Consider the following 16,904-nt stretch of genomic DNA (forward strand, 5'->3'; position numbering starts at 1 on the left):
AGCTCCACCCACTTATGTGGGTGTGGCCTCATCTCTCAACGCCTCTTGGCAAACCCACCAACACAGGTGTCACAAGTTGGACACCTGACATTTTTGGGGGCCATGCTGCTTGGATGGGATCATCCCTACAGTCTCTTGAAGTCGCAGATAAAATATAGGTTGTTCCCATTAAAAAGACACCATTCTTGCACATGTACGGGTTTCTGTGGGCAAAATAACAGATTTTGAAATCAAAATTCCACAGAATGCTGGATTTTGAGATCTTTGTTTCTGCTAACAGGCTAACTTTGCTGCGGAATTCAACCTTCTAAAAGTGGAATGTGTCATAAATAACGAAAACTGACATTAAAAATGTATGTGTTGCATTAAAATGTTCGATACGCCGGTCTGCTTGTAGTAAACATTATGGTTTGGGTATTTTGGGCATTCCCCTGGGCCCCTTCTTTTTTTTCCTGTTTTCTATTCCAAAATGTTACAATTTTTTTTAAAAAAAGCTGGCTCTGTTGAATTTTGGAACCTTTCCTCTTTTTCAGAAGAAAAGATAGGGAATATAATAGCAAGTAGCGTAAGAAATAGAATGTATCAAATAGTTAAAAACTGCCGTATGTATATTGAAATGTTATCAGAAATAGTTTTTTCTTTAAATAATCCCTATCGCTTGATATTATCACTTTTAGTTGTCAGATCTGCGTTGAGAAGGCCATCTTTAATCGCGTATAATAAATTGCTCGGCTGCATTACTTTGTGCAGCGTGTCTTCACCGCCATTTTTTCTTTTGTCTATGGCAACACGACTAAACACACACGCTGATTTATATAGATTGCACGCGGAACCAGTTTTGCCTGCCCTTTTCTCGGGAAGAGCCACTTGAGAAAACTTTTAGAACAGGAAGCTCCTGTAAGAACTAACAGGAAGTTGAGAGTGCAAATTAAAAAGAATCCCCCAAAAACCCAGAAGAATAATTCCGGATTTTTTGTTCTATGTTAAAATAAAAAATATTTTTACATATATATTTAGGGAATAGTTTATTCATATCTCTCTATATATATATATATATTTTTTTAATATTATTATTATTATTTATTTATTTTTTAAACTTGTATTTAGGGTAATTGTGGTTTTGAAGATCCTGCACTGCATCACCATTGTTGGGCTAAAAATATTTTTTTGGGGGGCATAATCACAAAAAAACATTACAGGCCATGGAGTTTTTTTTTTCTTTCTTTCACAAAGTCTTAGGAAACAGAACATGGCATTGTGCGTTGAGGCGTAGCGCTGACCGCCCCAATACAGACTACAGACTTCTCTATGGCGGGGAGATATTGAGGTTACACTCACGCTGGATCTCTTCCATTTAATTACGTTTGCACAAAGGCAATTTCTTCACTGCAACATTATATGAAGAGGCACGATTCCAATATACCATCTCTGAGTTTGACAAATTAATTAACTTGTCACCAGTTATCATGCAATCTCTACCACACAAGGTGGAGGAGATGCTCCTCTTCAATTCACTCATCTACTACCACCGGGCATCGCAATTAACAATCATGCGGTTTTTTTGTAATACATGTGACAGTGAAATAATTAATTCTTGACCTCAGTTCTCTGTTATTTCCTTTTTTTAACCAGTTTGGTTCTAAAACCCTTAATGGTTATACTGGTTTGAGCCTTGTAGTTGTAGTTAAAGGTGTTATCTTACGAATGAATGATTGGGTTGTTGGACGTTGTAGCCGGAGCTGTAAAGGATACACGAGGATCAGGTAATTTGAAACCTTCGCTTGGCCGTGGACTATAAATCTTTTTATCTCAGCCTTTCAGATGGTGATGGAAGTTGTAATCCAGGCGGATGCTAATTCATTGTTCAACCTTGTCCATATTATGTGTAATAAAATGTTAGCCAATACTAAAGTCTTCAATTGGAGGTCAACTGGTCCAACGGGGTCATCAATTATTTTTGTTTGGCTGCTAGTCTGCCTGCAAACTATAGAGCCTCGGTAGCCCTTATTGTTATACTAGGGAATTTAGGACCTCAGAGGTCTGTTCTGGCGATGATTCCATCTGAAGAAGAGACCTCTGAGGTCCTGAAAGCTTAAAGCTTATGTAACAAAACAAGTTTTTCTATGTTGGCCCGATAAAAAATGCGCTAATACGTCTGTATCCATTTTTCTTACTTTGGAGGCTCCGTGAATCACGGCTGATTACCGGATCTGGAGCGTGATGTTCGGTTGCATCGGGTTTGGATCTGAATAATAAAATGTGTGTACCTAAAATGACTTGAAAAATATCTATGCTAAATCTGTTAAGAGTTTAATGGTATTTATATCCTTTACAAATATATAGTCATTTTAACTATTAAAAAAATAAATTGTTTTTTTTAGGTCACCTTTATACATTTGTTTAGGGTATACGTGCATCATTCCGAATAAATTTGGGGTATCTCACAATGTATCACAGTATATATAACCAATTAACTTTTGTATCAACCTATAAACTTAGGGTAATAATGAGTTTTAGAGCAAAGTTTACCCAGACGTGGCTACCAAGAAGGTTAATGTTCCCAGGGTTGTGTTGTTTTGAAGAACATTGCATTTTTTTATATTTTCTCACGGTGTTCAAGACCTATTTTACTTAGTTCTCAGCTATCTTCATGGTGCTGAATTTTCATTACTACTTAACATTATGATAGTAGCGTCCTGAATGGACTGGACATGGAACCATGAGTTGCACATAATCTCGTTCCCAATGGAATTGTCTAGGTTTCCAACTCATATTGGTTTTCGGCCAATTTGAGGGACAGCTTACCTCTACATCCACTGCTTCATGGCCACAGACATTGTAAGATAATACCTGCCACATTATCGTTATTCGTCTGGTTATGCAAACATTTATATTTGTGTATTGTTCCCAGAGAAGAGTCGCTTACTTCCGAAGATGGAACCTCTGAGGCCTACATCTGTCGAATGTTCACCGACTAATACATATCACACATTCTGAAGACTATTCGCTTGGCAACAAATTATTTAGGGGGATCCTTTAACAAAGTTTCATAATACCAAAGGAAATGTGTCACCTGTCTTAGTAACAAATTAAGATGTAGTATTCCATTTATGCAGCAAATAAAACCATTTCAAAATAATATCAATAATTTGACACATTCTTGTAGTTTTTCAGTGTTCCCAAAAGCCTACAATTCAACACACACAAACCTATGATATATATGATATATCGTAAAGGATCTTATCAATTAGGTCTAGCCAGATACCCTTTCTTTTGGCTATTTCCCATGTTGCAAGTAACAGGTGGCTGGACTATACAAGCTGCGTTGGAGAAGGAACGCCAGTCCTTTACCATGTTCCATCACTTCTATTGTATTTAATGTAAAGCCCATCATCATATAACTGTGTCCTTCCACCTACCATCATGCCCCAGGTACTTCCCAGGGTAGGCCACCTGGAGCTCTCTCTCGTCTAGGGAGTGGCTTTTGAGTGACAGGTAGATGTGATAACCTTAAATTAGGAGTAGACCGGGAAGAGCGTAGGGAGTGAGTATGGCCAATCGCCACTCCCTTGTATAGAGAGAAAAGAAAGCAACCCAAAGCAGCCTTTTTCCCCAGAAACATTGGGAAAAACCCAGAAGGTTCCCAGGTATGGCCTCCATTAACATAGTTCCCATATAATAAACAAACTACTGTATATTACTGTGTACTCTGCAGATTCTGTTTCTTAATATCTTAGGGGCACTAACCGAGAGGAATTTAGAATCATTTTATTTAAGCCTAAGTAGATAAAAGGATTATCCGTCCCATCTATGTTCGAGCGGAGACATGTTTAAAAATCTGTCTCTCGTGGCCTTTGAGAACCGAGCCGATGGTCTGTAACAATGTAACTCAAAGCGCATGGAATCATTGCATGCCTTCAAAACTGCATTATTAATTTATGCGTTCATTTAGCAAAAATGTAAACAGTATCATTGATACAATGTTAGCCTTTTTCAAAGGTGTGTTTGGTTGTATATATATATATATATATATATATATATATATATATATATATATACAAACACACTGGACGCTTATAAAAGCCCTCTGGAGATTTGGCATTAACACAATTGCTAGCCAAACAAAAGTAAACAATATCTGGGAAATGTGTAATAAATACTTGCTCTGTGTATTATCCTATACTTCCTAGAACGACTTTGTTCTTGTACGCAGTACTTCAATTTGCTTTCTTAATTTAATCCATATGGTGTAACTCAGTATGCATTTATCTCCATAATATATGAAACTATGCATATATATGAATGGTATAGTCATCAATATTCATATATGATGTATAGCTAGAAACCTGCTTTATTTAATTATGTGCGATCGTCACCAGCGTTCTCTCTGCATTGTTCAAACAAGTTCCCCCCCCCCTCCCAATGTGTGTTCAACTTAATCTAGCTTTCCAATTCTTCTTTCTCCCACTGGAAATCCTCCCCTGTCATTTGGTAGAACATAGCATTGAACGGTTTGTAAAATTTCTTCAAGCGGTGAATGACGTCCGGGTCAATTTTTGGATGAGTTCGACCCTTGGATTTTCCCAGGCACCTGGGAGCTCCTGTGTCTTCTGGCTTCTTCAGACATGGGAAGCCTTTGGTTTTATTGAAGTAGAAATATTTGTCTGTAATTATTCTGCGTAGCCCTAGAAATTCTTGGACTTTGGCCAGTTCCTCGGCTGGGTTGCTGATGAGACGTTCTCCGCTCACAAAAAGGATTTGGGAAAGGGGAAAGTACTGCATCCAACTTTCTAAGTGTAAAGCATAGATGCCTATTCTCAATGCACTCCAAGAGGCATCGATCAGTCCCAGGGTTCTGTTTTTGAAAGCAAGAACTTCAAAGGTCGGAATCTCAGGTTTTTTGGAAAGGGTTTGCGTGTAGTCAGATATGGCACGTGTCACTGGGTTCCGAACCACCACTATGAGCTTGGTGTCTTTGGCCATGGAATGGATTCTCCGTGGTGCTTCATTTGTTACAAAGTAGCTGGGAGTTTTCTCCATGGTGATCTGTCCTTCTACCGTCCTCGGCATCAGATCTCTGCACGCACACAAAAAAAATACACAAAAAATTAGATTTAGTGATCTACTCAAAAAGAAGTTGAAACACGCTGAGAAGCATTCTTACATTTTAGCCAAAAGCTAAGAAAAATAATTATCAGGCCCAGACTAGCCATCTGACCCAACGGGAAAATGCCTTTCGTTTCTAGCCATTGGCTGTACTTATTTAATTAAAGTGCAATAATAATAATAATGATAATTGTCTTTTAAAACCATTCGATTACTAGATGGGATACAGGCATTTTTTTTTTTGGCGCCATTCACTAATTTCTAAGTCCCCTATCATTATATTCATATTATATATATCATATATATTGTGTTCTTATCATATACCGTATTATATCCTTTAATACGAATGTAGCCTCAACCCTCCTGAACTTATCAACTGAGGTTGTAAGATCGAGCAATTTTTACCATTTTATGCCTCTTTATACCATTTTACCATTGGTATTTTTACCAGATTCTAAAATATATAAACAAATACCCAAAATGTATACGGTGCTAGGTCAAAGTCTAAGTCAAATATCTCTAGAGCATTGTAAAGATTTCACTCATGCACCATCTGGTAATAAAAATAAAAAAAGGCTTCCATCATCAGACCTCATAAATCCACTTTCACTCAGGAATTCTGCATGCGCAAGCCCTAGACAACTTTCTAAAGACACATAAACAGCAAAAACTTTTTTTTTTAATGGCTGATCTAAAGTGTATAATTTATTATAGTTTTTAGAATATTAGGTGTCTGATTCCAAAAGCATTTTTGTAAGCATACAGATAAAAATTCATTCATAATTGACGATCATAAAGGATTTTGAAAAACTGTAGTCGTCCTCATAAGTCACATTCAGAGGATCGGTACCGCCAATAGAGTTTGTTTGGCAATATGGAACTTAAATAATATTGGTAAAGATTTTCTGCCTATATCCTCACATTCTTTAATTATATTAACATATATAATATATATAATAATATAATATATAACATATATATAATATAATAATATTAATATATATATATATATATAATATATAATATACATATATAATATATATATATAATATATAATAATATATATATAATATATATATATATATTATATTATAATATATAATATATATATATATATATATATATATATATAACATATATAATATAAATATCATATTTTTTTTTCTTTTCTTAAATTTCTTTTAATGGATAAAATATGTTTCCTTAAGTTTCCCAATAATTCCAATTTCTTTATCAATTTTTTTTACAAATTAAAAAAAAACAAAAATTTCGATGACATCACATTTTTGGATTCTTAATAGTTAATACTTTCAGGAGTAATAATCATGTAAAAAGTCAACTCTTTGTTATTTATAGCATAAAAACGTAAAAATTTTTAGGATATCATTTTTACGAAAAAGATCAAGTTTGTTATTGCAGAAAACACTATAATATTGCACATAACCTGTGATTTTTTTTTTTTTTTTAATTTCTACAACAGAAGAAGAGCTACATGATATAGCATTGAGATGACAGGTCATTTACTCTGCTATGACTAAAGAAATAAAAAGCCACCATATGTAATATGATGTGTCGGCAGAACTCGTGTGCCAATGTTTGCTCCGGCAGAATCCCTTTTTTTTGTTAATTTGCTGTTTTTTCTGCACTCCTCTTGATAGGTTATATATGATGGACAGACAGCAGATGGGGTCTGGAAAAACGAGTACCTGGGAAAAGGCCATTTGTGTAATATTTATTTGCTGTGTTCCAACGAGTTATTTATTAAGGACAGGATGATTGGGGCTGGCTGTGCGTATATTTGGCCACGGGATAAGACAGGACAGAGCTGCGTATGGATGATGAATGAGCCTTGGCAACAAGACTTTTTCTGAGCTTTCAAAAGCATCATTTCCATATCCCTTAGCATTGGCCAATACGGAACATCAAAGCGTTCGACGGAAACTTTGAAGACATAATGATTGATGCATCGCAACAGCGTCACCATTCAAAAAAACTAAGCATTTGTATCCGGAATCTATTGCTTTTTAAAACCTTCATATCTTTTTTTATGATTTTATGCAAGATCATTAATCATTAAATACTATAGGAAAAATAGATTTCACCAGTAAGGGCAGTAAAGTTATGGAAAGCAACCCCAAAGAGAACAGCATGTCAGGTCCAGTGCATACTTCTTAGCAAATATATTTTGTATTTAATCAAAAAAAATATGTTTGTCTTTTCCCACATGGTGCTTTACTTTGATTTCCAAATTCTATTTAATTATCTATTTTAACTAGCAGCAAGAAGTGAACTCCCTTAAGGTAGTTCCCCTGTAATCAGACAGAAATCCTTAGGGACAGTTTGGGGAGTCAAATGCCACAAGCCCAAGGCTATCTATGTCACGTTTTGACCCTTCTGTTAGGGTGTACTCATACTCATACAGTGATATATTCTGGACCAGGTCTAGGACAGCGGCCCCCAGCCCCCAAACCCCAATGTAGCAGCTTAGTTTGCTTCTTGGTCAGCCAGCCATGTATAATTTCCAGCAAAAGATTTCACATTTGGCGATTGCGCCACAATACTCAAAATTCAATGTTATGATAAAAGAAACAATAATAATAATAATAATAAAAATATATATGAGAGTTACAAGGAGAGGAGAAAGATAAACGTACGGGGACTGGTTAAAATAAGGAGGGAGCCGCAGACAACGAGAGATGGTAAGTCAATAAAAAGGAGCAGGCGGGGGCTGGGGAAAAAAAAACGAGAAGGAAGAAAATAAACAGAGAAGGAGCTGTGTCCTGATTAATGCAAAAATATGAGTATCAAATGCGACAGCAGAAGTGAGAATGATTATTTCAGAAACCGTATGAAAGCTAAATGGCAATGCTTGGGTAATTCTATGTTCTGTAACTGACAAGAGGAAGGATTAGACAGATTATAAATAGCAGAGAAATGAAAACAATTAGAAAGGAGGAACGGAAGGCGAGTTAAAATAACTGTGTTCTGCCACCGAAAAAGCCTTTATGTCAATCACATTTAGGGTAAAATATAATGAAAGAATAGATTTCCCCGAAGGATGTTCCATTGGATTAGACATGGAGGAGAGAGAGAGAGAGAGAGGATGCTGATATAAACCTCCAACACGCCACCCCTCCTCATGTTTAGATTGCAGGACGAACCGGAGTGAGAAGGAATGAAGGGACCTGTCAGCGGAGAGAAGGTCCTACAGGCGTTAGAAATAATAAGAGACCTTCGGTCGCTGCTGTCTGTCACCGGAGAGGGATGGAGAGGCAAATAGACAGGGTACCCCATAAAAAGGTAAAAAAACAGGAAAATGACAAAGGAATCTGAAAAAGATGTGGCAGAAAAACAGAAAGACCCGGGGGGGGGGGGCACTACCTGAATATGATATGATATATGAAGAAACGGTCAAGAGGAAGAAGCTTTACATCACACAGTGAATACAATGTATAATGCTTAGAAAAATGTTCTGTTCCTAAAAAGTAAAAAAAAATGATGATTCCATAGCAAATGTTTTTAAAAACTATAGAATTTTCCTTCTATAAGAAATTGTGAAGAACATATCTATTTTGCTTTGAAGTAACAGGTAGGATGGACAATGTTCTTGATCTGCGACTCTCTGGCTTCTTGGCCATTGCACCTAATAGGGATATTCCATATTTAATCCCATCTGTATTGTCTTTAGTAATTGTGAAAAGGACAGGTTTTAAATGTTGGTTGCTAATGTCCCTGGTCCAAGTGAGCGTCCTTCATTCACCTTGTTCTTAGGACCAATGGTCCTTAAACATCTGGTTCATTGAGATACTGTCAGAAGTACCAAATGGAATAAAGGTACCTAGAACCTTAATGAAAGCATCCTTTCTTTATGTAGCATCAGCTCAGGGTTGTCCAACAATTGAGAAACGAAGAGCTTCAATAAAGACTGTAGCAGCTTCCATGGGCAATCAGTAGCTTTGGATCTTGACTAAAACTTCCTAGAGCAGGTCAAACCCAAATTTTGAGGTCCATTACCGTGAATCCAGGAATAAACTTCATGCGTAAGTGAAAAATATGGAACTATTTTAAAAAAAAGCCCCACAACACTCAGGGACAGCAGTTACTCTAAAACGTAGAGTGAGCCAATTACAAAAATCACTTATGTTCTGCTGAAGATAACCATGAGAACCCTGAGAGCCTATCTCAACTTCTCGGGTACGTTCTGTGTCCTTAGTGCTGTAAGGATGTGATATCATAATGGGTTGCCTTCATTCAATGAAGCTACTGAAGAATAGTAATAAGCTAATGAAGAATGGTAGTAGAGCAGAAATGGAGATTTGTGCCATTGGAGGAACAAAGCTGTGTCTTCTTATTAAACATCAATATTGATAAAAAATGATGCACAAACCTTATCTTCTAATAATGCACGTTAGGAATGAAGACTACAGACACTGAGCTAATGATGGCGGCACCACCGGCACCAAACTCTCTACCATTCTCTCTAGAAGCAGCATTTAGAAGAGGGCAACAGAGATATAGGCTCACCTGGAGAGCTGGAAACCTTGGGGACAACTCTCTGCAGAGCTACCATGTGTTGGTAGGCTTCCATTCTCTACAACCTCCATTGTCTTGAAAATGCCGCATTCCATTTTATAAGTAAATTAACTCTTGTCACGGGGATAAATTTGGCCTCATTTGGGAAATCCATGTAATTGTTTACATTCAATAAACCTTATACACTGCCACAAATGTCTCATTTGTTAAGAGTGAGAAAGCAGCTGACTGTATCTCTATAAGTAGTTTTTTTTTGTTAAATTTCCCCTGAGTGTAATTAGCAGAAAAAGTATCTTTTTCACATTTTTTTTTTTGGTCAAAGTTTTAAGTTTGAAGAAAATGTACCCTACCTCCAAAGCGAAAAGAAAGATATATCTTGTGGATCCCGGTAAATGGAATCATGCTTAAAATATCATGGAACTTGGGACTTTCGCTTATGTTTTTGTTGATGGTTCACCCGCCGCCCATCACAGAAGGAACTGGAAACACTACAGACTAGCTCTGCCGGGAAAGTAAACACATTTTTCCGGCAGAGTCTCCCTGCCAACATTCACCTCAAGCCTCCTTGAAGTAAAGTGTTTGAATAACTGTTTGAGAATTTAAGTGCTTTAACCACGCACAATGGAAGTCGCCCCATTTGCAGGATGTGTGAGTTTTTTGTCATCGCAGCCAACAAGGCCTCTGTGGATTATTTAAATCCAGATTACTTTGTTTATTTCAGGAATCACAGCTGTCATTTATCCGCGTGTGGCTTGAGCATTTGTTAATTTGATAAGATTTTCCCGCCCTCGAGAAGATAATCCTACAAAAAAAAGTTAAAAAGATCCCTTTTTTTTATTTTTTTTTTAGGCAACAGCGTGTCAAGCTGCAGATGGTGAACCCTGGGTGCTGAATTCTTCTCTGACGTGCCTACAAAAAAATTTACGGTATTTTAGACACTCACTACGGTTCGATACGATTGTAACCAACCACAAAGGCCGTTAGAAGATTATATTTTATGAAAATATACACATGATGTGACAAGCACCTGGAAAGGACCCGCAAAGGAAATAAAAAATATTAACCCCTTAATACCTTAACTGTGGGGATTCCGCAATAAACACATTTTGTAATGAGATGGCCTTGTGTAACATTAACTTTTTGTAACCTAGTAAGATATTACATAACACACAAGCATACCTTTTTACGCAGGACAGTCCTAATTTATTCAGGCACCATCCTGCTGTCCTGCCTTGATGGGGATCATGGGTCCGTTAGGGGGATCCTCTGATCTCTCCTGACTATCCCAGCATACGGTGAAATCAATAGTCACAGTACTTGTCTGTGCTATTACATGGTTATACAAAAGGGTTTCTAATAAAAAGTAAAGTGAAAATATACAGTTTGATGTAAACCCGGAGCAGAAACAGAGAAACACACAAAAAAAACACTCACAACTTGCATAGAGAGTTGATTTGATGTAAGTTTAAAAACAATTAATTGGCAGGGAAATGTAGATTGGTATATATAGATATACTCCTGTGCATCAGCAGCCCCAAGTGGTTGGAGGATGCATTGCATCCTCCATTGACTTCAATGACTCATTTGAAGTCTATGGACCCCATTCAAATCAAAGGGGCCCATTCAAGTCAATGAAACACCTGGGGCCAAATGAGGCACAAGAGTATATATTAAGCAGTCATTTTACAATATGTACTACCTGTTTTAGAAGATTAAAGGATATGCATTGATATTTGCTGAAGAGCTGACAATAATACAAATATAATTTTAGAAGCTTTGAACCACTCTTGGGTCCTAAAGGGCCGCAGATTCTAAGCATCACAGATTGGCATCACAAGTTAATAGAACGATTGTTACAATTACACAGCTTTTAGATGCATTTTTTTTGGATAAATGTAGTTGTGTCATAAAATTATTCAGTAGAATATAAAAGATACATTTTCCACAGGCAGTTGAATCTGGCCTTTTGTTTTTTAATGTAACGATTGGACGGTGTCCACCAAAATAGCTTATCGGCTCAAACGTTGAGAGGATTTCCAAATACTATCTCTTCCCTTTCCGTCAGAGTGGGTTTTATGAAAAGCTTTAACCGTCATATGCCGGCCCCCCCTTCCCATTAAAACTGCTAGGTTGGACTAGCGCAGTTAGTACAACGGTAGCCTCAACGTCCTGAATGCCAAATGGAATTTCATACTTCAACGCGGACTATTAAATCAGAACACTTTCATTACACATAGACACTTAATAAAAGACTGATTCATCTTTTTTTGTGTATTTTACTTAATGGGAAATGTCACAAAATTACGTATCGTCCAAAGGCAGTGATTTAATGGTTAATTTCATGCCCATGTTATTTAATTTTTATATTTGCGTGAGATCGGAAGAGCGTGATGGCGCCAGCTATTAGGTTTTAGGGAAATGCTCATGCTAAGCTCTGTCGCCTCTCCGAACGTAATCTAATTAAGCGCCCTTTCCATCAATGGTTAACATTTATATTGATATATATCAGTTTCGGAGATCTCTTCCTAAAATGACATAATCTACACATTTTCATATGAACAAGAGACCTCCGAGGTCCTGAAAATGTATGTAACGTTACATGCTTCTCAACTTCAACTAACAGGGGAATTTAACCCTTTCCATGCCCAGATTTTGCTTGTTATTGAAGCATGTTTAATGAGTGGGTTAATCGTCTTTCCTGGCTATTTACCAGGCGCCATTAAAATCAATCCGTAATGAGCATGAAATATTTAAACATATATAAGCACATTTAATTAATAGACGTACCTACGTACATAAAGATGTGATTGAAATGAAAGCCAGTAAAGGAACGCCTTTATGGTACGTAATAGAATTCAGTTCTTCCTTCGTAAATAAAAAAAGAAACAACAAAAGAAATTGGGTAGAAGCAACTAAATGACATTGCAGAAAATACACAGCTATTTCAGCCCACACATCAATTTGAAGAATTCTTTTCCAATCTGAAAATCATTCTCAAGCAACAAATTGGGACTTATTCCTGCATAGAATGTTCCGTTAACTCCTTTTTGAGCTAAAATAACAACGGGAGTATTAAAAGAAAAAGGGTAACTTTGGCTTCCGTGGATTCACCTTGAAGATAATGAAGAAAAAAGAATGTCCTATAGCAGCTTGCAGCTGTCAGTACAATCTCATTCTCGGAAAACAAAAAAAAGACAGAGACGCGCTTCAAACAGGCTATTAACACACTTTGAATATGTCGGTGAAGTACGTGAATCTCCGTGTTCTCAGAAGCCCCCGACATACCATTCGAATCCAGATTATGCTGTTCATTTCATAACCACAGCTGTTGGTTGTTTGTATGTGGCCAGATAACTCATTACCATAATACGTTTATAACATCCGCTGACTTACCAGCCGTGCCTGTAATAATAAGAATTACTGTAATTATTATGATCTGCATATTATTGATTACGCAACATGGTCGGACTAGACCGTCATCGTACTAGGTGTCAGAGAGACCCATGGAAAGACTCCTATTGGTATCATATTGGCAGCCTAGCTTGGGAAACACCACCTTATGGACATGTATCTCATGAGTTTTTAAGCCAGATGTTCTGCCCCCCGTATTAAATGGTATGGTCCAGTACCTTTTCTGATCAGTTTAATTGAGTATCCTTCTCTAAATATATGGTGGTGCCAGATGTTTGTTTAAAGGAACGGTCTTGGAATGCTTTGTAGAAGAATAAAATTGATGTCCCATTATCTTTTCTGCGCTTCGTTACAGTGTTTCTGTGCCGAACACCATGTAGAGACCTTAAATCCCTCTCCCTTTGTTGATGTTCTCAGTCTGAGACCCCAGGGAGAAATGAACTGGTTGTGAATTTAAGTGGTTTTATTGTTCATGGAAAATAAAAAAGTGTGTTAGGTATGAAGAGAGTTAGTGTAGAGTCATTAAATTTCAAGTCGCTTGGCCCAGGAGATGAGAAGTTCAAGCCAGAACCATGCTGGTTAAAATGCCTACTCCAGCATTTATGTCCAGAAAGACATGCGCCAGATCAATATCTGGTGAGCGAGTGCGGATCGGATCAGCTCAGGTCTTGGTACAAATCCTACAATCTAGAAATGGATCGACATATGGCGCATATATATATATATATATATATATATATATATACAGTATATACGGTATATATGTGTGTATATATATATATATATATATATATATATATATATGTGTGTGTGTGTGTTTAAATTCAACTTATTGGTTAAATGTTTTTGAATTTGTTCATCAAAAAGATGTTAGCTTTTAGGTTGGAAACAATCTCTAACTGGAGATGTGCAGTGAGGCATATGGCTGCGATTGAAATCCAAACCAGCAGGGGTACTGGGGTCAGCTGCAAATTAGTTCAGATATCCTGGAAGAACTGAACCTTCGGTTCACATCACATCTCAGACGGGCACATAAGGGAAGAAGGGAAAAAAAAGAAAGCAAGAAGCAGGAACATAGAGATAGATAGATAAAGATAGACAGATAGAAACGTATATATGGATAGATAGATAGATAGATAGATAGATAGATAGATAGATAGATAGATAGATAGATAGATAGATATGGATGGAGGGATAGATAGATATGAATAGATATATATATATGGATGGATGGATAGATAGATAGATAGATAGATATGGATGGATAGATAGATATATAGATAGATAGATAGATAGATAGATAGATAGATAGATAGATAGATATGGATGGAGGGATAGATATGGATAGATAGATATATATATATATGGATGGATAGATAGATATGGATGGATAGATAGATAGATAGATAGATAGATAGATAGATAGATATGGATGGAGGGATAGATAGATAGATAGATAGATAGATAGATAGATAGATAGATAGATAGATATGGATGGATAGATAGATAAAGATAGGCAGAGAGATAGATAGCTAGGGCACCATACATCGATGCATGTTGTAATAGCCATTGAATCTTTATTACACAGATTACGTTTGCATTTGCACAATATAATGTTTTATATAAATAACCACAAGGAGCCGCGCGGTACACCCCGCAGCGCAATAAACAGCCTGGGATTCTAACAAGATACAATATTATTCCAGAGATCAATCTCCCGTCTGACGGGAAACACAACAAGTCTGAGCTGACATCTCCAGGAGCATTTAGTCCTCGAAGCCTGGGCTCTTAAGACTCTTGTGCAAACACTCAGTCTCTCTCATCGCCGGTGACATAATCCCTCCGGCCTATGTGTGTTTATAACCGGTCGTTGTCACCGCTGCCAGCTCCCCAAAACCCAGCAGGGAGCGAGTCGGGTTATCAGCTGGAGGGGAATAAAATGCACCGTTATCTGAGGCAGCAGAAGCGTCTGACAGCTCTCCGGATGGACATTAAATCAGCGTGCGTGGAAGTGATGGAAATCACTCAGGCAGCTCCGATTCAGCCTCCATGAACGGAAACTGCAACTCTGGCCTCGACAGAATGAAAATCATAAATCTTTATTATTCCCTGTCCTAGTCGATTTCTAACAAACTACTTGCATTGGAGGTAAATGTCCGTCCCCCCCGCCCAACAACACCACATTCCCAGTGCCCCCCCCCGCTCCTTCTTCTTTGGTGGAAAATCTATATTTTTCATATTTTTATATATGAACTCAGCATGAATCTAACGCTGTCCTGAAGAATTGTGATCTAATGTTGCCGGCGAGTGAAGGGTTTGTGTAAGGGGCGTACAGATGAAACTTTAGAGTGTTTAATTCAAAGTTCTAGAACCTTGACTAGAACACGATCTGACAAGCAATTGCCAAGCTGGCCTGAGAGTGGCCCTTCCCGATTATATACATGGATTAACTTAACTATTCGTACATCTTTAAGTTCCATTTTTAGCTAGTTTGACTTCTTCCATGCTCAGCGCACCTTCTCTGTGTTGCAAAAGTGGTGCTACTGAATTGTGGAAGTTGGGAAATAAATTGAGAAGGATGACCATTTCCGCTCTCATAATCTTGAGTTATCTTGAGTGCGCCACAAGTTGTCTGCACGTTTAGCGTAAGATAAGGGTTTGGTGAGTTAATGGCTCAAAGTGTCACCAGCTGAATATGGAACCAGATAAATATCATTTGGCAAATAAGTCCACCAGTCCCCAACTCAATAGATGGATCAGCAGCATCGGCAGAGTTCTGAATGCTAAGAGACTCAAAGCATTTAACTATGATGTCATACTTGTGCACCCTTAGTCTGTGCTATTGAAAACAAGCAAGGGGCAGTATCCATCCATGTGTTAAATAAATATACCGTACATGCTAATGAAAACAGCCTACAAAAAGGCTGCATATTAGAACTTTATTCAAGGTAATATTTCCTATTTATCCTTTAGGTGGCCCTGACACTTCCCCAAATCCTACATTTTACAGTTCTGCACATTAAATAAACATATGTATCAGGGTTTACAGACTAAACTAAGAACTATATAGATATATGGTGTTAAAACCCACTTTATATGTATATTCTGTGGAAAAGTATCAACGTCCTGTTCTCTGGATCACTATAATCATCATACCTGGGGACCCTCAGGTTTGACCCGGAGTCTCCGGGTGAAGCCCTGCTTCCTGATCTCCGGTTCATTTTATTTTTTTTTTCAGGCAGAGCAACAGGATTTGACCACGCCCAGTCCCAACCCAGTTCTCAGCCAGTTCCCACCCACTAAACGGTATCTGTCCCACCCCTTCACAAAGCCCCTCCCCCACAACAGGGACAGCCTACCTAGGTAGCCTACGCTGGGAAGTTCCTCGCCCCCTATTAACTTGTATCCCTTCTATTGTTAAGTTGCTGTTTGTTGTTGATTGGCTCAGGTAGCCTTTGTATAGACGAATGATAAGACGTTCAGGACATGAAATAAATTAAGTAATGCTGGCCACAAAGGGAATTTCTAAGGAGAAGCTGGAGTTCTAATTGACTAGGGGGTCGTTGTGGAACGTTAACCTCATTAGCTATAGGGTACAGTGGTGCAGGACATAAAATTTAAATAAATTAATTTAATTTTATTGTAAAACTGTAATCTTCTTTTAAGACTGTTATCACATTTTCAAATGATTATTAGCCAGATGACTTGTATTTTTTTTTAAATTCTAACGTAATCTAAATGCAATCACTTTTATGCCTGTCTTTCTACAGCTCTTACCGCTTTTGTGTTCTCTCGAGGGTTAACATAGTGGGAAGCCTGCCAATTCTGCACTATTTATGCAATCAGAACGCGAC

At 37.5% G+C, this 16,904-nt stretch overlaps 1 protein-coding gene across 1 annotated transcript in view; it reads right to left on the reverse strand.

Annotated features, from left to right (window-relative positions):
* Positions 1-4,167: 4,167 nt before the first annotated feature.
* The window catches only part of LOC128501325 (heparan sulfate glucosamine 3-O-sulfotransferase 4-like), a 64,087-nt gene continuing 51,350 nt past the window's right edge, over positions 4,168-16,904 (reverse strand). Inside the window, exon 2 of the mRNA XM_053470759.1 lies at positions 4,168-5,077. Coding sequence (XP_053326734.1) covers positions 4,441-5,077 — 637 coding nt within the window. The 3' untranslated portion in view covers positions 4,168-4,440. The remainder of the gene's footprint in view (positions 5,078-16,904) is intronic.

This window comes from Spea bombifrons, chromosome 7 (assembly GCF_027358695.1).
Source record: "Spea bombifrons isolate aSpeBom1 chromosome 7, aSpeBom1.2.pri, whole genome shotgun sequence".
In the NCBI taxonomy this organism is placed as follows: domain Eukaryota; kingdom Metazoa; phylum Chordata; class Amphibia; order Anura; family Pelobatidae; genus Spea; species Spea bombifrons.